The following is a 21909-nucleotide window of genomic DNA, read 5'->3' on the forward strand; positions in this document are numbered from 1 at the left end:
GCACAAACTGATTCACTATCAACAAATGTACCCTGGAAGGCGTTGTTTTGGAGGATTGATTTCCCCAGCCCTGGAAGCTTGCAGGGGAGACAGATCTTTGAAGCCAGGGACTACACAAGATTTTTTGACGGCAAAAGCCTGCTGTGCTGCTTGCATCTATAGCCTGCGAGGTGGAGACTACAGGCGTATCAGTGCAGTATTGATGCGCTCTTGCTAGCAGATGGCTCCTCACAAGGACGTGTTACCAGCTGGAATACTTTAGAGCAGCTGTGAGGCTGTTTTACCGGAGGTTGCTGCCGTGTGGAGTGATTTCTGGAGTCAAGCAGCTCGAAGTCTCTCCTTCACGCTTTTCCATTGTGCCACGTAGATGTTACATGTGCGAAATGTCTCAGACTGTCATAGACAGAAGTACACTGAATCTTTTTTATATTCACATTCCTGTAGGAAGCCTTATGTGACAAAGGAAAATACGTCTATATGTGAATAGTCCAGCATGGTTCTTCAGTTTTCCATCCATCAACTCCTTTCTGGGTGGTCAGGCATGCACTGTGGCTGCTTGTGGTCCCGGCACACGAGGTTTTCATCTGACCCATGCCAGATGCTGCAGCACGGCAAACTATCCACGTGTTTCCGGATGCTTAACCTTCATTCTCTGTGCAAAATGGAGGGTTTCAGATGAACCCCCTCCCCAAATGTCTTTGCATTGTGTGGCAGTACGGTGCTTGTTCTGCAGCCATTTAAATACTCCTCATTCGAGTCATTGTGACGTTAGTAAAGGGGAAAAATGGGGCTACACTGACGGTAATCCAGATGTGCTCTTCACCATATCTGCTGAAATCTGAGGTCCTGTCTTTGCTGTATGCTGTTATTGTGCACAATGTGGGGCATGTTAGTTACTGACATGGAAAACTGGTAGAAAATTGGGTGGGCAGAGCAGTTATTTAGTTAACAAAAGGCAAGTCCTGTAAGTGAATTGAAAGGATTCATCAACAGGACTGAGCAGCTGCCATACCTGAAGTTACACAGGGCAAACCCAAATGGCCGGAGGGAGGAGGGTGAAACCTCCTTTCTCCTAGCAGAGACCAGAAGCCATCCTTTCTCTTCCTTACAGAGGTAACCTTTCCTTTGAAGTTCCTGCGGGCGCCTGTCCCCTCTCCCCCCAGCACTGCCTGGCTGCGGTTGGGTTTGTTAGCATTTCCCCCGGCCAGACCAGACTTCCCGACATTCTTCTGCGCTGCAGTATGTGGGAACGAGATTTTATTTTATTTACTTTGGAAGGGCGACGTGTCGGCCATAGCTGCCAAACACTGTTGTGAACCCGCTAGAAAGAAGGCAGGAGGCGAAGGGATTTGTCAACTCGCTTCTCTTTTTGTCCCATTTTATTGCATTATGGTTTTAGCCAGGGTATAGCTTGGCTTGTGTCATAAGCCACCTGGATGCTCTTTAGAAAGCACAACTCATGGGGACCTCTTCAAAGAGGAGCATGTCAGGCTGTAGTCCTGGGTTCGTTGGAAAATTTCATCCAGTGCAGTAGAAACCCACCTGAAAGTCATCCTGGAAATTTAATTTTCTTTCTTTCACACAGGGAAACCCAGAGTCTTAGCTGGGAGCTCCTTTTGTCGCTAAAGAGGCACTATTAATTAGTGGCCTTAAGACAGTTGAAACCTGGCATTAATCACTGTAGTTTTGTTGCAGCTTTCTTCCCTCTTGTGGAAACCTGCTCCATCCCATCTTCTGCAACAATAAAATAAGCACAATATCAAAAACCTGAAATTCCCTGGAAAAAATGTATTTATTCAAACATGCAAGAGAAAATGTTTTTAGATATTGTGGACAGAGTCACAAGAACACACGCTGAAATCCCATTAATGGGGATGATGCAGAAATGTCCTGCACTGCAGCCTTCAGAAATCAATCCCCAATAACTAAAATGAGTCCTGCTCAGCTCACTGGCTGCTGTGGGAGCTTCAAATGGTCCGGGACTAAAGGCACACAGCCCTGATGTAATAGGTAAATAAAAAAGTATATGTTCTCACAAGTTTCTGACTTAAAACTCACACCATGCTCCTTTTTTTTTTTTTTTTTTTTTTTCCATGGGAATCTCTTGCTCACAGGCTTACAGAAATAAAGCTGAGAATGTGCAACCCAAAAGCCAAAAGTAGGAGCCAAATGCAAAGACTCAATGTTGATTATTACTATATAAAACCTTGCAAAGCCCAATCCGGGCTCTTTTATGGAGTCAGGTCCAGGCTGGGGGTGGCGAGGGACGAGGAGCATCAGGCACAAAACTGAGAAGCCCCTTTTGAAAATATGCCTGCTTTACAAACTGTTGCTGTATCCCGCTCTCCCCATATGTTTTATGGGTGTGATTCTCTGCTCATTTTCTTGCTTCAACATATGTATTTTATTTAAAGAGACATGACTAATCCCAGCCCCCAGATTAGCTTGTTGTTTCAGTCCTGCAGGTTTTCGTAAGTCATAAAAAAATCCTCAGAGTTAGGTAGAAATTGAAAACAAAGGTTAAATAGAACGTCCAAAAAATCATCTGCGGAAATGTTTAAATTAAATCCTTGATTTAACACAGCGGTATTGTGCTGGCAGGAACAGAGGTTGACCAGTCTAGTTTTATTTACTCAGCTGATTGAAATGCAGAAAAAGTAAACATCCTGGGTTTGGTGCAGTGAGGAACAAGGTAGACTTTTGAAAATGCAAGATTCCTTCTGCTTCAGTAGGAGGAGCTTACATTACCAATGCAGAACAATAATTTGTAGCAGGTATCCTTTTACTAAAGGAAGACTAATTTGTGCTTTATTCTAGCTATTTTAGAAACAAGTGAAAGTAGGGAGACGATAAGGATTATTTCATCTTTTTCTATTGAGATTTGAATTCATCTATTGGTTTCCAGTTCTTTTTTTTTAATCCTAAACCACTACAGCTTGGAATTAGTTTGTGATGCCAACGGGTCTAGAATTGAATATTGCATTGGGTTCACCTGGGGGACTTGACTTGCAGAACAGCAGTGCTTTAATCCTTCATTACTTCTGGATTTGTTGTTGCTTGGGAGCGCACAGCGAGGACATGGTACAACAAAGGGGTCTATCTCTTGGGATTGTGCCCAGCACAATGTCCGGGTGCAGAAGGCCAGATCCTGTATCCTCAGCATTCTCAGTTCCTGGTGAAGTAAGGGCTGAGGGTCTGTGGCAACACGCAGACTCCTTCTCTGGAGCAGCAAGCGGGGAGAGGAGGTTATGTGCACCCATGCAGCTTCAAGGAGGTGTGTGCATTGGCGCGAGTGGTGGGAAGGACAAGATACAAAAGGGTTTGAAATACAAGCTAGTGAATGCAGACACTTACAGGAGCCACAGTGAACCTCTGTTAAACACAACCCAAAATCCTGACTGGCCATTACCTATAACTTACAATGTTAAATAAAATAACAGTGCCTGTAAAGAATGAGCTTTCTGTTAAGATTTTCATACGGCGCTACTAACTAAATAGAAAGACTAACTGAGCAGGCTGTTCAAGAATAGGGCATTGAGAATCTCTCCTTCCCAGCCAGCTGTGCTATATGCGGCATTTTTGGACCTCTCTGACTTCTGGGGACAGCAGGCTCAGAGCACAGCAGCTCCAGGGATGCCTTTTGGAGAGGAATCATCCCTCTTCCTGGATTCCCACTCCAGGAAAGGCTAATCTGATCCTAGGGAACAAAAAGAGCCCCCAAGCCAGTGTGTAGGTCTGGATAAGCTTGGATGAGAAATGAAGTGTGTGTTTTAACAGTGCTTGGGACGTGCAGGCAGCGCGTTCTCTGTCACCAGAAAACTTGACAGCAGTGTTTTGCAAGGATGACCAAATGATCTGGGTACTTCTGAAAATGAGGAATAGCTTTTTCTCTCCCTTGGAAAACCTCTGCCTGTGCAAAGTTTAGATGTTAGCTGCAGAGTACTAAGCTGAGCATTAGAAACTGCCTGCCTCACTTTCCTTGTGCAGGAGCTCAGGCTATGATCTTTGCATCTCATATGGCCTTGAGAGAGAGTACGGTGTCTTCACAAGCCTGACAGTTGGCTGGTGTCCTGTGTAAAAAAGCATCATGCGTCCTAGTCCCCTGGGTAGCTCAGTGCTGCTCCTGTATCGCTTTCGTCTGCAGCTCTGCACTAACAAACTGAACAGGCAGCCTAAAGCAAACCCAGAAAAATCACTTGGAGTTCGCACAAAATTAAGTATTTACAAGCTTCCTACCAAGAAAAGATGTGGCACATTTATATTTTGCCAGAGTGCAGAGTTTGTGAGCACTTTGGAGGCAGAAACCCTGCCGATGCTGAAAAAACACCCAAGATTCTACTTCTGTATGGGTGTCTTTTTCTCCCAGTAATGTTGATGGCAGCATCCGATTTTGCTGCAATCTGTTGCCGTTTGAGTTTTTCACAGAAGGGTTTGGTTAATATCTGACTGTTTTGGCTTTGGGTTTTGCTTGTTTATCTATGGGTTTTGTGATGGCTGCGTTAATGTTGAATGGTGATTGTAAAGCACTAATCTTCCCACTGATAGGTGTCGTCCTTTCCAAATAATAATAATAAAAAAAAATCAGTCAGTGGTTATTGATTTGAGAGTCCTGGAAGATATTAAATACCTAAGGTCTTTCTGTGAAACCATAAATCATGATTATTGTTTTAAAAGGCCATATATTTTAAGTATTTTGTCAGCAAGCCCTGCTGGTGCTATTTGGGTAATACAAATGTGTCTAAATGCTTTGCTGAATCCGTATCATGTGGAAACAATCAGATACATGGTTACACATCAGTGTGTTTTGAATAATCATGCCATGCCTTTGCAAAGTTAGGAGGAAGGAAATAAACAGGATAAGCAATTCTAAGGGTAATTAATTACTTACAGAAAATTAGATGAGCTTAACAGAATTGCTCTTTCCAATTCCAATAATTAAGAAGAAATTTCAGAAAGCAGGCCATGACTTCCTGAGGGGAAGGGGATGATGCTTTGCCTTTGGCAGAAAAAATCAGGCACAGGTTGCCCCAAATCCTGGGCTTGGGCATCACGTGGATCCCGGGAAGGTTTGATCTCATTTGTCTGGATAAAATTTTCAGAGCTACTGGTGAAAGTCAGAAGTGGCTTTCAATCTATAAAATTTCCCTTATGCCAGGAGGTGGGACCTCAACCTTTACAGATCTGCAAGGCATGTAAAGCCAGGGGTTTGTTCTGTGAATGAAGCTGTGACAGGCCTGCTGACCCCCAAAATGGTTACAGAGGTCTTCAGGGTACCGGCCACCTCCTGTCAAAGACGGGGCAGGAGCCAGAAGATGAGAGTTGGAAATGATGGCTTGGAAAGCCATGTGATGAACGTCAGCAGCCTAAGGAAGGCGATTAGGAAGACATTTGGCTTCATTCCATCAAGGTGGTAACTTTGTCACGAAATGTGAAGGCAAAATCCTTTAAGCACTCTTTTATTGCTTGCAATTGATTTTCTTACCATGAAGATGCTCCTTCACTAATTAGCGATGAACCTGTTTGCTTTATGAGGGGAGTACTGGACTTTCCAACTCCTTCCTGTAGATTTGCAGCAGTTCAATAAATCAATCTTTTCTAATCCTTGAAATTTAAAAAAAAAGGGAAAAGAAAACAAACATCCCTACTGCCTCACATTGGCAGGCAATGGGGAGACACAATAGCACACTTCATTTTGTGTCTCTTGTGCTTGCCTGCAGGAAACATCTGTCTCTGCATTATTTGCACCATATTAAAATGAATTCCACAGGTCTTTCCAAATGCTTTTGAGGGGGCACATCATCCATTTATTTTTATTTGGGTTTCATCACCTGTAACAGCTACTAAAGGTCCTGTGTACTCACTTTGGCATTTTTGCTCGCTAGCCAAACTGTGTTATTTTGGGGTCCAAGCACTGAGTCCATGTGCTTACTGAGCCTTTTCCTGCTATTGGAGAGATGGGAAGATACTTTGAATTGTCAAAAGAGTGATAAATTCAAGTTAGGTAAAGTTAAACCATAAAGGGTTGAATAAAACGATAACACCTGAAGTTGATTATTTATGTAGGGTTTTATTAAAGGCCCAGTTTTACTCTAAATGTGGCTCAACTGTGTGACTCAAAAAAAAAAATAAAAGAAGAAAGTAAACTCTTTTCAAAATGTAAGACCAACCAGACATTATTCTTCTTAAATGAGAGTTGAATAGCTGCTTTTTTGATAACGTATTTTCTCTGTTCAGCAGCATTTTAGGACCAATCTCTGTGTGAAAGTAAATTCTTGCCTTACTTTTTCTGCTGCAAAAAAAAAAAAAATGAAGGCTTTAGCAATCCAGGATATTGCTAATCTACATATATGGAAGTGGTCTGCAGCATATAACATAAGTATGGGGGCTGTCAGTGTATTTTCTGGCAATTTGGTCGCCTTGTGCCAAAAAGGTACATGTTGGGGTTTTAAAAGGATAGACAGCGCAAAAGGGGTTTCCAAGCTTCGGACGCATTGGTTTTGAAATTCCTTAAGCATCTAAACAAGGATATAAGTAGCTATTTTTAGCAACTTTTAAAAAAAGTATTGGTCTGGAAATATCACAGGAATATAGAAGGTAATTGAACAATTCTTTCTCATCATTGAAGGAGAAAGTACTCTGGGAAATTGAAAGACATCTAACTTAAATAAGGTTTTGAAAGAGTTTTACATGATGTGTAATTAACCTTAAGAAGTCTTTGCCCCAAGGTAAAGTCAGGGCTTTTTTAAGATTAGAAAATGAATTAGGTATTTATACGGATTGGTAGACCATCCACTATCCATCATCTGGGCTGCGAAGAAACACAAGGGAGGTGAGGTAAGATTTTGCAGGTTAAAGGAATAATGCAACCGCTAAAGATCAGCGTTTTAACTTCAGGTATTGGAAAGTGAAGCTCCCACCTAAGCCATCATTCAGGTTTCCTCTGCGGTCGGTAGAGAAAGGTATTTCTTCAGGGAATGGCAAAGCCTCACCTCCCTTACACACCTGTTCTTGTAGCGGACAAATTGCTCTTTGGGGGTAGCAGCCTCTTGTTAACTATGGAGGGATCGGAGTCATGTCGTTTATATTCAATGGGCTGTATCCCTTACTGCCAGGAATTGGAAGAATTTATCCAAATCCGGAGAAAGCACTTAGATCTAATGTCTCAAGCTGAGCTAGGTTAGATTTTCCAATGATTTCTGCTTCGACTATTATTTGCTTGTACCGCTAATGAATATAATCTCAGTTTTCCAGTTAGCAGCTCCATTTTCCTGTGAGCTAGGGCTCTTCCAAGGCTTTTCTGGTGTCTTAAGTGATGGTCTTTATGTATTGCAGATAATGACGCAGTATTACTGCAGCACTGATAGGTTTCAGAGACTTTACCAGGGGAAAAAAAAACATTCTGGAGTAATTTTTCTCAGACACAAATTGTTGTTAACACAAGAGTTAAGCTTCTTACAACACTTGAGTTGGTAAAATGAAAAGGAATGATCTGTACTTCATGAGGGATATAAGAGACTAAGTCCTACGAGCCCTATGTATAGAGATTTGAAGTGTTTGGGAGTTAGGCATCTTTGAAAATCTCATTTCTTTAGGCACCTGCTTGCTTTGGGCAGTGGATCCTAGGCACATCCGGGTTGGAAATGGGGTACAAACTGCTCAGGTCTTTTGATGGTTTTCTTTTGAGCTGGTTTGAAGTGCTAGCCTCAAGCTAAAAGGCAATCCGAGTTTACTGATTTTGCGTTTTGTCTGTACAGAGATGAAACGGAGCCTTCAGCGGCCTTGAAGAAAGGCTATTACAGATTGCTGAAAAACTTTGCAAGGGTCCGGATAGTAGCAACAGAGTAAAAAATTTCCCTAATTCTCTCTTTTTATAAGCTACCACCAGCGACATTTCAACAGTAGTAAAATCTTTACCATAAAACCTGAGTGGTTGTGAACACAGTAATAGAAATTCATGCCCTGCTCCTGCCCATATTGCTGGGCTGGGAGCTCCAGACTGTCACATTGCCATTTAATTGCATCACCAAGGAGCTGCAGGTCCTGCGGTGCTAGACGTGCCACCAGCACAACGGGAACCTGCCCCGATGATCTCACAGGCTGAGTGGATGAGAGGGCAAAGAGAAGCAGAGGGATTTGACCAACATCATGCTACAGAGCTGAGACGGGCTGGACATCCCCGTTGGTGCATCTAAGCGGGGAGCCTTTTAATACCAATGGCTTTTCCATGTTTCTGGTACCTCTCCAGATGCATTGCAGAAGCAGAGGTCGCACTGTCTCAGCCTATGTTTTGCTAAGCCAAAGGAGCTGAGCTTTCTTTGCTGTGTCTTGGAAGCAGGGACTCAGCTCCCTGCATCAAGCCACCTCCTCTACAATTGCTTCCTCATTCCTTCCTGATCCATATATGCTTTGTGCTTTCCCCATGGGTTGCTAGATACCACCTTTGAGTGCCCTAGGGTAGCTCAGACGTCCTCATGCAGCTGGCAGATGTGGCACAAGATCTAAGGTGAGCAGCTCTCACGGTGGCAGCTGATGACCGGGGGGATCCCCGCAGAGATGGCAGCCAGGGAAGCTGAAGGGGGTGGTTGGATGCTGGAGCGGAGCTTCAGGGAGCTGTCAACGGCTGGAGGGGGGTGGGGATGGAGACAGGGAGGGCTACAGCTCAGGGATGCTGTAGGTGCTCGAGCTGATATAGCACTGCTTACCTGTCAGTGACGTGAGGACAGCCACCTCGTCCTCCATGGTGCATCCTCTACTTGCATCTCACTGCTCAGAGTGGGATTAGGGCAAGTGTTACGAGTGTGGCCAGATCCAGCCCATTCGATGACTGTTCCCTCCCTTTCCCGAAGACCGCAGCTGACCATGCCAGGGCAAAGCTGGAACTGGCAGTATCTCTGCCTCTTCTCTCTCAGCCAAGGACAAGCTGGGGACAAAACGGGAATGTTTTGCACAACATACTGTGTGAAACCACCTTCCTCCTGTGAGGACGAAATCCTGCTCCCGCTGATACTCAGATGGTCCCTCTGTGGCTTCAGGTGCATGTGAATGGTGCAGAAGTTGTCCCTGCACAGCTTTAGCCATTGTGAGGAGAAAACACAAAGCCTCATCTTGGACATACTTAGTGTCCCTCTCAGTCAGAAGTCGCTGCTGAAAATAGTTCAGCTTTAATACGGCTTCTTTCTAACTTGGGCTGAAGCAGGTCCCCTCCAAGTGGAGCAGTTTGTTTAGCAGAGGGTACAGCTTGACAGGTTGCCAGTATTGACCGACGGAGGTCTCAGCAGGATGGACTGGCCCTGGCTACCTTGGCAGGCATAATGAGATGAACATGTTGAGCCAGCCTTCATCCCTGGCACCCACGGTGGCCACTGCAAGGGATTGCAGGTTCAAAAGCTCCATGCCAAGGGGGAGAGGAGGCCTGGGAGTTGTCCTGCCCTCCCCACGTGTTGCACATCACCTGCCACGCAGGCAGACTTAGGCACACAGCCTATCCCAGAAGGTCAGGGAGACTTCCCTAGGAACATGGATGCGACTAAACTTGTGTCCCCAGAGTGGCAGAAGCTCGCTTAGAGTGGTCCATCTTGGCTTCTTCTTCACTGCAGTTATTTTGCACTCTTGCTTGGCAGAGTCCTTTCTTTGTCCTTCCCCATGCAATGGGAGTAAATAGGTCAATGCTTTCTGTCACCCAGGGCTTTAGAAGATCCTAATGCTGTTATCTCAAAAAGCAGATAATGCTGCAGTCTGGCTTGTAAGTAGGCATCTTGGGACTTACGCTTATGAAAAACTAAACGGCAATAAGGAAGTTCCTGCAATACGCTACAGCAAGTGCTGGAGGCATGGTGAAGTTTTGCCACCCGAACGCATGAAAGCCTTCTGTGGTGGCTACACTGGAGTTTCAAAACTCATCTTCTCCAGAGATACCCATGATTTTTAAAAGAGATTTCAAAGTCAATTGACAGTTGCATGGTCGGAGCCAGGAGGGGTAGCTGCAGCTCACAGCTAACAGTGCTCACTTCTGTGTGTGAAGCCAGAAGCCTTGGTCATGTTTCAGTTCCCTGGGGCAGCAAGCCAGGCTGGCTGGTGTGTACTAGGCACATCTGATGCCGGGCTGCCTTTGGTTTTGGTGGTGGCTGGTGGGAGAAGGGAGGGGAACTAGCAGTAAGCTATATTCTTTATGTCGTTATATTTCTAATGTTGGTGTTCTTGTCTTTATGTCTATGCATTCTTTAGCTATGAGGATAACAGACCCTTCATCAAGTAAGAATGACCTGAATGGCTGATAAATTTCATTTATCAGTGTGGTCTCATGAACCAGCTGTCAGATCAATACTGAAAAATCATTAAAGCTTCTGTCATTCGCATTTGAGGCAGAAGAGCAAACTGTGCAGGAAAACGGTCAGGCATACAGCTAACATGCAGAGTAAATGCACTGCATATGTATTGCCAACCAATTGTCACCATATTGGCTTTATATTCTTTGATTGGATATTACTTGAATTCAAGGTGAATGTTCCCAAGTTAATCCTGTGTAGTACAGACTTGTTATACCAATAGTAACCTTGTGGTCCACTGTGCTCTGTCACTGAGAGTGCTTTATGGTAATATAAATACAGAAGTAAATTTCCAGAAAGTTGCATGGGTGGTAATCCCCATGATTCCTGTTCTAGTTAATGAGAGCAGCGCAAGAAAATCTGTGTTTGGTGCATTGGAGACTGTCTCCTTACTCATTGGACTACCTAATTTTCCCTAATTACAAATCTCTGATTTTCAATTACACCAAAACGTGGATGGTTTTGTTTCTTTATTGCTATAGAATTGCACTATGGAAAAGAAAAACTGTGAAAAAGTAACAGCAAGTCTGTACAAAAAGCAAAACAAAACCCACAAGCCGCACCAAAAAAAAAAAACACTGTGAAGAAAACCAAAAATGCCTAGAAATTACGTGCCTTAGGACACCTGTGCTTTTTCTCCTGCAGTCAAAAAGTAATGCGCAATAGCACAAAATTGAAGCAAATCAACATTGCAGTAGACTTTCAGTTTGTTCTTCTGGTGAAGAGTCCTTTGTGTTCATTCTTGCAGCATCATTCCCATGTTCTCTTTCACCGCTTGGTTCTTTTTATTTCTGCAGATACAGGATGGAGCTATTCAAAGTAATCTCCACACCCTCTTTATCTCCAGGTCTTGTTTTCTGAAGCACAACACTGTAACGTGTGCAGTTTGCACTGTTGAGGGTCTTCTAAACCCACAGATTCCTTTCCATCACTGAAGGTAGCATATTTCCACTAAATAACTGGTTCGCTCCTGCACACCTCTGCAGCCAAAGGCTTTTTAGTCGCGTTCAAGAATTGGCTGTGCTTCAGAGCAGAATAGTTTTATGATATCCTGGGAGTCGTTTTTAAAAGACTGTGTAAATGCAGGAAGCTTTTAATCATGGAGGAGAAGAGAAGAGGGAGGGGAAAAAAGTGTTTTCCACTTCATTTGTTGTTCTTTTTTTAAGGAAAATAAAAATATTTTTATTTTTTAAATTGACATGCAATTAAGATGATAATGTACTCTCACTGATGGTGGAATCTCAGGGAGAAAAATACACCAAGCGGCTAAAGCTGTAAACTTTATCTAGTGGCTACCTTTCTGAAGGATTTTGAGAGTGCATTTTCAATTTGCATCGTGCTAAATATTTATTAGCAGGATTGACTGGAAATGCTTCAAAGGAGCTGTTCTGGTCTGCTAGATACATAATAGTGATTTTTAAAGAACTGCCTTAATAAGCGGTTACCTTAGGGAGCTCTTCTGGTTGTGTGGTTAAGTAATACATATTTTATAAACTTCAGTGGAAGACTTAATGCTGTATTTTCGTTCTAATACCTAAAGAAAAAAAACAACAGAAAACATGAATACAACTTCAGTGTGCTTCTGTTTGTGACAAGCTCTGCTAAAAGGAGAAGGATTCAAGGCTGCAGCTGCCATGGAGTCTCCATAGTGGAGACTGCCTGCCTGACCTCTGCAGGACTGATTTTTCGCCTAGGCTGCTGCTGCTTCATTTTTCTCTCCCTTGCCCCATGCTCTGCGTAGCAGATGGAAGCCCAAATATGCCCAAATCCCAGCCGAAGTTCTACAAGGCTAAAGTGGCTAAGAAATGTAGGCAGGTCCTTGTCCCCGCAAGGCCTTCTGCAGCACCCCAGGCTGCTTTGGGGCGGAGAAGGAAGCAGAGGTGCTGGCTGGCTGCAGGCTTGTCTGCTTTGGGGAACAAAAGGGTTAAACAGTGAGGAAAGGGTGCAAAGATTGCGTATCATTGCATTCACCACCTAATGATAGCAGGGGAAGACAGAAGAAAAACAAGGCCTTGAGGGAAAGAGCAAAAGGATGCTCACAGTGCTGCTTGCTACGCACTTCCCGCGGTGCTTCCCAGCTAGAAGTTAACTCCCTCCCCTGTGCAGCAGCAATCCCTTTAAAGTTGTAGGTAATTTAGCACGTGGAAACTAGGGAGACGCCTAGGAGCAGGACCCAGTTCCTATCCTGCTTGTCACACTTCATCTAATGTCCTGGTATTGGAAGATCAGTCTCCGAGAAGTTAATTTAGCAGGTGACTAAATGTTATTTAGCAGGGTGACATGGAATACTTCTGCTGTCCCGGCAGAGCTTCCAGCTTTCCTGAAAGCGCACTGAAAAAAATAACACGCAGCAGCCGTCCCATGTCCCCAGCTCCATCTGTCCAAGCAGAAGGGTGCTGGGAGAAGGCAAGCAGAAACCCGTATTTGCTTGAACAACGTCTGGGGCCAAGCAGTGGCTGCACCCCTACTTCTGCTTCCCTCCCGGCGTGGAGCAAGCGATACTCTTAGTTTTGCAGCCAATGTGAAGAAGGATTGCCCCTCCTTTTCTCCAAGCAGAAGTGTGGCAGCAGCTACTGTTTTAGCAAATGTGGTGTGTGAGCGCCTATACATGTATATATATTTCCCCTCATCACAGGGTGGAAGAAGTGTGAAGCAGCATCGCAGAGAGCCTCCTTGTGCGGAGCCGATCTGGCAAGCAGTGAGGGCTTGCCCACCTGCTTGTAGTTGTTTATCTGGCTTACAGGCATATGGGAGACTAGCTAAAATGCAGCAATACATGTGTCTTGGTGTTAAGCGTAAAGAAGCTAATCCAGCTGGCACTTCTGCCCCGGTGAAACCAGTGGATGCTAAAAAAGTGACATTTAGAGTTGTTGTTTTGGTTGGTTTATTTTCTTTTCCTGCCATTTGCAAAAATAGCATCTACATGTCATTTACATACACACTGCTTTTACATATTAAAAAAAAAAGAAATATGCTTTGGTTATGATAAATTTCTATGCTTATAACATTTCCATTTCCATGTATTTCCTCAAGCTTGAAGATTTGTAAACTGCATCCAGCTTGAAGACAAAACTCCCTACGACTCATTTTGATATGCTGTTTTCTTTTTGCTAAAACCACAGGCAAAGTCTTCCTGCTTGTAGATGTGTGCCTTCTTTTGTAGATGAAAAAAATCAATCCCTTTTTTTTTGTTTTTTTGTTTTTTGTTTCTCCTAACAGGTCCTGGGTTATAGGTGCAATAGCCCTGCTCTGCCTATTAGGACTGACCTGGGCGTTCGGACTCATGTATATTAATGAAAGCACAGTCATCATGGCGTATCTCTTCACCATATTCAATTCTCTGCAGGGAATGTTTATATTCATTTTCCATTGTGTCCTCCAGAAAAAGGTAAGACAGACAGTTCCCAACGGCAAAAGAGGTGGTAACAGGGTGTTTTGTTGCCTAACAACTGCAGCATGACATCATCTGTGTGCCCTGAATTCGTCTCAGGCAGATTTATCTCCGTGCACCTAATAAGGGTGGTATTTAGACTGGAAACCAGCAAGATGCGGGGGAATTAGGTGATAACGAAGATATGTGGCAGTGGCATTTCAGCAGCCGGGGCGCTGGCGACAAAGAGCGCATCACAGGCAAGGGAAAAGGCAGCTGACAGTTTGCAGGGCTTTAGGGTAGCAAACCTGCAAAAAGGCTTTGCCTACTATCGGCCAGATTCTCCTTTCCCATATGCCAGTGTGAGGTGGGAGCGACTCCACGAGCATCCAGAGGGTCCTCGCGTGACTGAGCGCACGCAGCACAATGGAGCTTTACATCCTCATTTGCAGTCCCTGCAAGAAATCACCCCCTTCTGTAACAGCATATATGGGTTGATGGTACGTAGCAGGGGCTGCTTCCCCTGCTTTTTTAAGAACTGAACGACCTGTGCTCTGCAACAGTTCATTAGCCTTTGTATTGCTTTGGTCCTTGGTGGGCTTTTGGAAATCTTCCTCAAAGCAAGCACACACTAAGTGCTTCTTGGTGGAACTTGAAGTATGCCCCAATTAACATTTGCAAGATAACAGTGGAGTAACTTAAGTAAACTCTGGGGGAAAAAAAAATCAAAATAAAAATCTCTGTGTGCATATGTAGATCAAACTTACAGCCTCTGACAATCAGTAATAAATATCTTTAAGAACCATTTTATTCTCCACTGAAATTCAGTAGTTACAGAGCTCTTGAATTCTGTGCATGTCTGCTGATAATTTTTTGTGTACATCTTGGTTTCAAAGGGCATTTTCTTTATCCAATATTGTCACGGTTTAACCCCAGCCAGCAACTAAGCACCACGCAGCCACTCACTTACTTCCCCCACCACCCAGTGGGATGTGGGAGAGAATCAGGAAAAAGAAGTAAAACCCGTGGGTTGAGATAAGAATGGTTTCATAGAACAGAAAAGAAGAAACTAATAATGATAATGATAACACTAATAAAATGACAATAGTAATAATAAAAGGATTGGAATATACAAGTGATGCACAGTGCAATTGCTCACCACCTGCCGACTGACACCCAGTCAGCGCCTGAGTGGTGGTCCTCCTGCCCCCACTCCCCCAGTTTATATACCGGGCATGACGTCCCATGGTCTGGAATACCCCTTTGGCCAGTTTGGGTCAGCTGCCCTGGCTGTGTCCCCTCCCAACTTCTCGTGCCCCTCCAGCCTTCTTGCTGGCTGGGCATCAGAAGCTGAAAAGTCCTTGACTTTAGACTAAACACTACTGAGCAACAACTGAAAACATCCGTGTGTTATCAACATTCTTCTCATACCTCACTCCAAAACATAGCACTGTACCAGCTACTAGGAAGACAATTAACTCTATCCCAGCTGAAACCAGTACAACAAACATACAAACGTAGGGAAGAGTTTATAAATGGATACATCTGGGTCCCAGTTTCTCAGTGTAACCAGTGGCTTTTGGTGAAATGGTTTACTGAGTAAAGTCAGGGCCATGTTGAGCTCTGTTCTCCATCCGAGAGTCCCAGGCTTGCTCCTGTGTTACCCGCATTTTCCCATGCAGGGAAGGGAGATCTGACCTATGAAAACGTAAGCAAAATTCATCATAGCAAGTGAGCTCTACAAGAGATGCCGCTGGAAGGATCTGCAGAGCTGTGCGAAAATGTCATTCTTGAAACCAGAGGAAGACTTCTGGGGTTCAGAGTTATGTCCTTGTCATTTCATCTCAAATTTGTGCATCTTAAAAAGCTTAAAAGCTTCATCAAGATGCAACTGCCTGCTAATGGTACAAAAACTTTCACCAAGAAAGTTTCCAGGCAAGTTGATAATAAGAATGTAGGAAGCATCACCGTCACTAATTAAACCTGCAGGTGCCTCTTTGACAAGGAGTTGGAATTTCAGCACCATTCTCACTGGTCCATCCTCTTGCCTCTAATGCATCTTGCAAATGGTTAGTCCCTAACCCAGCATCCCAGCACAGCACCGCAGCCTCTGTGGCTATCGGGGTGCTCACTCGGCATACAAGAACCGTTCTCTTTTCTGTCTCAAGCCAGTCTACATCCTTAAACCATCACTGATGACTGTGGGATCGCTCCTGATTTATGGCTGCATAGAGGGAAGGAGAATGCAGCTGGTACCTTGCTGTGGGGTGGATGCATCTCTCTGACCCAAGAGCTGAGGGAGGAATTATTTGAGAGGGAAAAAAAAAAAAGAAAAGAAATCCTTTCCTTTCCTATCTATCATGGACTAGAAAATCAGCGAAAAGCTGCAGAGAAGCAAGCAGTGGGTGGCTAATTAAAGCAATTGAATTATTTTCTCTCAGCAAAGGATTGATTAGGCACTCGAGCATATTGGGCACTCATGGTATTGTGTTTGTCTCAAGCACTTAAGGAAGAGCCTAATGAAAAAGCTGTAATTTGCTATTTAAACAGTTGTTTCACAGAGTTTTGAAATGCTCACAGATAGTCTGGCAAATTTTCATGGCCAACCGCATGCTCCAAGGAACCTCAACTGGTGTTTTGGACATGCATGGGTTTTTCTGGCCTCTTTTTTTGTCAGTGGGCAACATGACCTGCTTTTGGCTTTTCAGTACATTCTGCTCATTTTCAGTCTTGTCCCATCTAGTTTCTGGGTATTGCTGCCCGTAAAAAGTCACACCTGAAGCTCAGTCAAAACTTAGATCCTGCCCTGGCACAAGTCAGCGTAGTTCCCCTGAAGCAAAGGAGGTGCCACAGCTTTACTTCAGGCAAGGAGTTGGCCCGGTTTGACTGTGATTCCCATTTAAAACATGACTGACTTGCATAGTGCTGTGGGAAAGCAGGCTCCAGCCACCCCTGTGCACTGGGAATATAATCTCTAGGGCTGCTGGCTCTACAGTTTCCTCGAGTTTCAATGTGACTGCAAGAAATAATTAAAAAAAAAATTAAAAAATCAATAGCTCTTATATTTTTCTTTTGGAATTTTTTTTCTTAGTCCCCTGCCAGAAGCAATAACTTTTAGTACCTTCATGAGCCAATATGCTAGTTTATATCAAATCTATGAGGATATTAATTTTCAGTCATAAATAGTGTATCTGTAGTTTCTCCTGTGCTCCTTTGATGTGCCTCAGAGGAAGCTACAACCGACTGGTGTCAACGAGCAGCTTTGCTGCATAAAAGCAGTCCCTTACGCCGTCATAAACGGTGAGCTCACGTATCAAGAGCATTCAGCTGCAAGGTGTAATAGGCTTCCTCCCTGTGTACTGCAACAGCTATCGTTTTAATGAACCACTGAGGAAAAATCAGGGGCTGTGTTGAAAATCAGAAGGCGGTGGGTTAGAGAAGGAGCTGCCTGCTAACTGATGTTGCTCTTTCCTTGCCTAGGTACGTAAAGAGTATGGAAAATGCCTGCGCACGCATTGCTGTAGTGGAAAAAGTACAGAGAGCTCTATTGGCTCAGGAAAAACCTCGGGGTCACGGACACCTGGAAGATATTCCACAGGCTCACAGGTAACCCATGCTTCTTGCCCGTTTCCCAATGCTTTGCACTGTTGTGCCAATCCCCTTCGTGACTATCCTGGGATGGAAGCTCCTCTTGGCCCAAGGAGCTGTCTCAGGGCTCTCCCCAGTGCACCCACAGAGATTTCCCTCCCTCATGGACCTGAATTCAACACGGTGGCTTCCCTTGGGATGTGATGGCAGTTAGTGCCTCTCCAAGAACTTTCTAAATACTTGTGATGAGAATAAAAAGCCCAAATTTGTGTTTCAGAGACAGGTGGGTGGTCATCACCTGAGCTGTCCTGCTTGCTCTCAATGGGAATCAGGAGCTGGGAGCATTTTGTCAGCTATGCTGCATCCTAGTATGTCCTTTAATCACAAGCTGAAGGTTGTTGTCACCGCAATTGCCATGTATAGGAATGGTGCTATAACAACCAAGTATTTTTCTTGCTAAAAAAAAGACTGGAAGAGTCTTGCAGTAGCCTTCATAGTGAAAGGGCTTGCTTTCTGACATTCAGTGGTTTGATCAATTCCTTGCCTCACTCAATTTGCCTTAGGTTATAGACCTTTTGGGAGAATCCATCGGGGTCAGGTTATCTTATTAAGTTACTGGCTTTGTTACACTTTGGTCACCTGAAAATTCAGGTTTTGTGTAGTTTGTGCACTTACCAATTTTGAAGCTAAGTTGTACGTACAGATGCAGATTTATGGATGAACAGTTCATAAAATGAAGAAGCTTACTTCTTAATCAATAGAAACCAAACACAAATTTATTCAGTATTACTAATGGAAGTAATTATACATGACAGTTCCACTATTAAATTATGAAAGACATGCAGTGAGTAACAGTTTATAACCTCCCAGGAAAACCTAATTTGCGATTTATGTCTTGGAGCAAATTATTACTTATTTTCAACGGTTTCCAAGATGTCATCCAAGAGCTCCACTTTGGCATTTACGTAGGTCTGGATGTTATGCAGGGCAAATAACAGCAATAGAATATGGAGACTCTCTCCAGTAGGCCATCAAATCCCACAGTAATCAATAATGTCCAAAACTCACTATATCCAGCAACACTTAAGTGCCAGATTTGAAAGCCTTTGGTTTTACGTAAGTTAGCTACTGGGTAGATGGCCTCCTCCCTGCGAAGAGTTGACTTTAATGGGCCCTTCCTCTTGGCAGTCTCAGCACAAGAAAACAATCCCTTTTGAGGGTGAACTGAGTCTCCTGGCCGCAGTCTCCTCAGGGCAGGCAAGGTTTGAGGTACAAAGGAAGATTATATCGCCTGCAGAAGCTTGTCCTTGGAAGGATGGAAGTGCCTGAGACCTATCATAGGCAGGAAAAACCTCACACAGCTGATGGAGAGCGGATGGAGATCAGAGTTGTTGAAAGCATCTGACTCCTAACTTTCAAATGGACAAGTCCACGAGGAAGAAAATTCCTAAGATCCTTTTTTTCTCTGAAAAGCACTTAGGAAGCAGAATACTTAATCCACAATGGATCATGTCAGAGAAATACAATGGATTAAGTGCCCAGGTGAAAAATAATTGCTGTAAAAGTGCATGGGCTTCATTGTCACATTGTGCTTCCATCTATAGAGGGCTAATGCATGATAAGGAGATCCCATTACTACATAGTTAATGAGTAGACTAGGAGGCCCTTTTCACCTGTGACCACATGAGCAAGCCCTGGAAGATTTCACATGGCTAAGATCCCGCTACAGGAAGCACTGGATTTTTAGCAATTAGGAAAAACATGGTCTGTCACAGTGGGAACCAGCCTTCCTGATCCCCCACGCTGCCTAGCACCACTTTCACGCAGCCGTGGGAAATGTCCATCATACTCTGAGAGGTGAGGTGAGGGAGTTTCCCCTCGACACCTGGGCTCCCCAGTCATCTTCGTACATGGATCGTGGCTGAACTGCTCGCACGATACGTATTGGCTCATTTTTTGATCTTTTGCAAGGTCTAGTTGGGGAGGAGCGAGACAGTGTCATAAAAGCAACAGAGGTAGATACTCCACAGCATATTTGAGAAACACAACAGAAGGCCAACATATTCAAGAAACTTTTTCCCCGGCAGCAGAAGCTATACCACAGATGGCAAAACCATCACAGATTTTTCAGTAGGTGAACAGAGTTCATTCATTTGTGGGGGATTTTTTTTTTCCCCCAATATTCCCCAAGATGGATAGGAGCTACAGAATGCTTCTGTTCATTCAGGGACACCAAGACACAGATCAAGGCTTCTGTTACACTTCACAAAAAGTAAGACCCCAGGCTACCTCAGATAGTACGGGAAGCATGCGTGCTTCTGTGTGTAAGTTATTTTTCCATTATTTGGTGCTGTATTGGTAAATCTGTAGCTCACACAGGTCTGGGTTTCCCTTGTATGTGACTTCTATTGCTTTTTTAAAGTAAGATGTAAGCAATCCAATTGTACACCACTTCTTTGAGATAGGCGTTTGTGTTACGAAGTTAGGCAGGCAGGGTCTGGCATGCACGAGGCGGGTTATAGCAAAACAGCAACCGCTTGCTTACAGTTGGCTAGAAACAAGTCTCATCCTGAGCTAGACATGCCAATAGCCATCTTTAGTGAGCCACAAAGAAACCTATCTGCAGCTGCTAAAAATTCATTACCTGCTGTGGTTCAATCCCTCTTCAGAGCCGGATTCGTAGGATGTGGAATGACACAGTTCGAAAGCAGTCCGAGTCCTCCTTTATTACTGGAGATATAAACAGTTCAGCTTCACTCAACAGAGGTAATTATAAACTGTTTTTCATATCGCTAACTTGTGATGGCTTTAAGGAGTCTGAAATGTGTTGCCCCTTTTTTTCCCCCCTCCCCTTGAACGGCACTGGACTCCCACATAAGAAATGTTACAATGATAACTGGGAGGAGGTTTTGTGATGGTTGTTGCCCTTTTTTTTGCCTTTTCTTTCTTTATTTTTACACATGCATTTTCCAGAATTGTCATTTCTGGAAGGGAGTTAGGAAAAGCAAAAAAAGATAAATGAAATGAAGTTGAAAAGAAATCTCCCTTTTCCCTCAGCAAACTGCTAGTGCCAGAAGCTGCTGTGGTATCAGGCCTCATTGCTGATGGTGAAAATGGGCCGTTATGGCACTGTACAGCCTGTGTTAAGCATCACAGGAGTCCTGATTGTCCTGGGTATGTAGCAATACTGTCATCTTTACAGAAGCAAAAATGAACAGCAGAGCATAGGCGTAAGAAAAAACTGTGCTTGGAACAAAACTGTCTGCGTTGATGTTAATATACCTAGTTTGAAGAACTGACTGATGTGAACTTTATAGACATCTGCGGAAGAAAGGCTATCAGAAACGTATATGCCAAACAAAATGTGGTGCCTGGCACAGGAGGAAATCTGAACAGCTTTTTTAAAAAAAAGTCTTTTTCAGGGAGTTGCAGGAAAATGATGGTAAGGGTATACCAGAAAAAGAGCCTCAGAGATTGGTTTCTTTCTCTTCCAGTACAATTACTTTATGGCTTAGCCTTGAGCAACCAGATGCCAAATTCTGTTTTGTCTATCTGCCCAGTTGATGCTGGAATTAAGAGGGGGTAGAATTGGGATTACTGGGCCCAGCTGTTCTCTCATGATGGTGAAAATCAGAAGTTATTTCCAGTCCTGGTGGTTAGACTGCAAAGCTCAACTGATAATTGAGTTGGGACTTTGGTTCTTATTCAGTCTTTATTCACCCAGAGTTCCTACTGATTTTAGGGTGAGTTTTGCCTGAGGATAGTCTTGAAGGATTTTGACTGTGCTGTGAGTAATATTGACTACTGAGTGCTGGGGAACTAGAGGTATATGATTCAGTTCTCTGAACATTATATATATCACCCAAATCAGTGCCAAGGGGAAGACAGTGTAGTTAACATGGAGATGTACTTTTCCCCCTCCACCCACTCTGGTGATTTTTGTGCCAGGATATTTTCACTTTACACTGAAGGTTCATTAATAAAGATGGCTATAAGATGCCGTTACTGCAAATGCCTGATGTATCTATCCACATGCATTGCCCTCACATCTCTCTCTGGCTTCGCATCAAAGACTGGAGAGCTACAGCCAGACTTATCCAGGGCTAATTTACAGGGCGATCGGTTGTCGCACAAAGGTTACAGCAAGAGCCACTGTTTCCCTTGGCCATCCATCGCTCCATCTCAACTGCAAACCAAAATGTGTTGTGCATGAAACGCTCACTGCTTTAGTTAGCGTGGAAGTTGACTTCCTCTCCGATGCAGCCAAGGCTACAAAGGGCAATGCTTTAGTAAACAGGATCTTCTGGGCTTGTCAGCAAAAGAAAGGTATCTCTCCTTTTTCAGTTCAGGTTTGGTTTTTTCCGTGCAAAGAAGGGAGTATGACCATAAATTGGGAAAGCTGTGAAGCGGTTTCAAGTGGGCAATCTTCATCTCAGTGTGGTGAGAGCCTGTTACTAGATGTGCCTGTTATTTAAAGGTCAGTTGGGAAATGAACTGTCAAGGGAGGCATCTTCAAAGCAGATTTCATCCAGCTATTTTCCTCGTGTAACATTGGATGAGATGAATCACCCGAAGGGCCCGAATCTCTCCACTGACTACAGAAGCAGGCTGATAACTGTCTTGGAA

The 21909-nt window shown here is 43.9% G+C and overlaps 1 protein-coding gene across 15 annotated transcripts in view; it reads left to right on the forward strand.

Annotated features, from left to right (window-relative positions):
- Positions 1-21909, forward strand: part of ADGRL3 (adhesion G protein-coupled receptor L3) — a 525365-nt gene that overhangs the window by 473519 nt on the left and 29937 nt on the right. For all 15 annotated transcript variants that reach the window (XM_049815198.1, XM_049815210.1, XM_049815213.1 and 12 more), the window contains 3 exons: positions 13545-13713; positions 17176-17301; positions 19953-20049. In XM_049815198.1, coding sequence (XP_049671155.1) covers positions 13545-13713; positions 17176-17301; positions 19953-20049 — 392 coding nt within the window. The remainder of the gene's footprint in view (positions 1-13544; positions 13714-17175; positions 17302-19952; positions 20050-21909) is intronic.

This window comes from Accipiter gentilis, chromosome 12 (genome assembly GCF_929443795.1).
Source record: "Accipiter gentilis chromosome 12, bAccGen1.1, whole genome shotgun sequence".
NCBI classification, from domain to species: Eukaryota; Metazoa; Chordata; class Aves; order Accipitriformes; family Accipitridae; genus Astur; species Astur gentilis.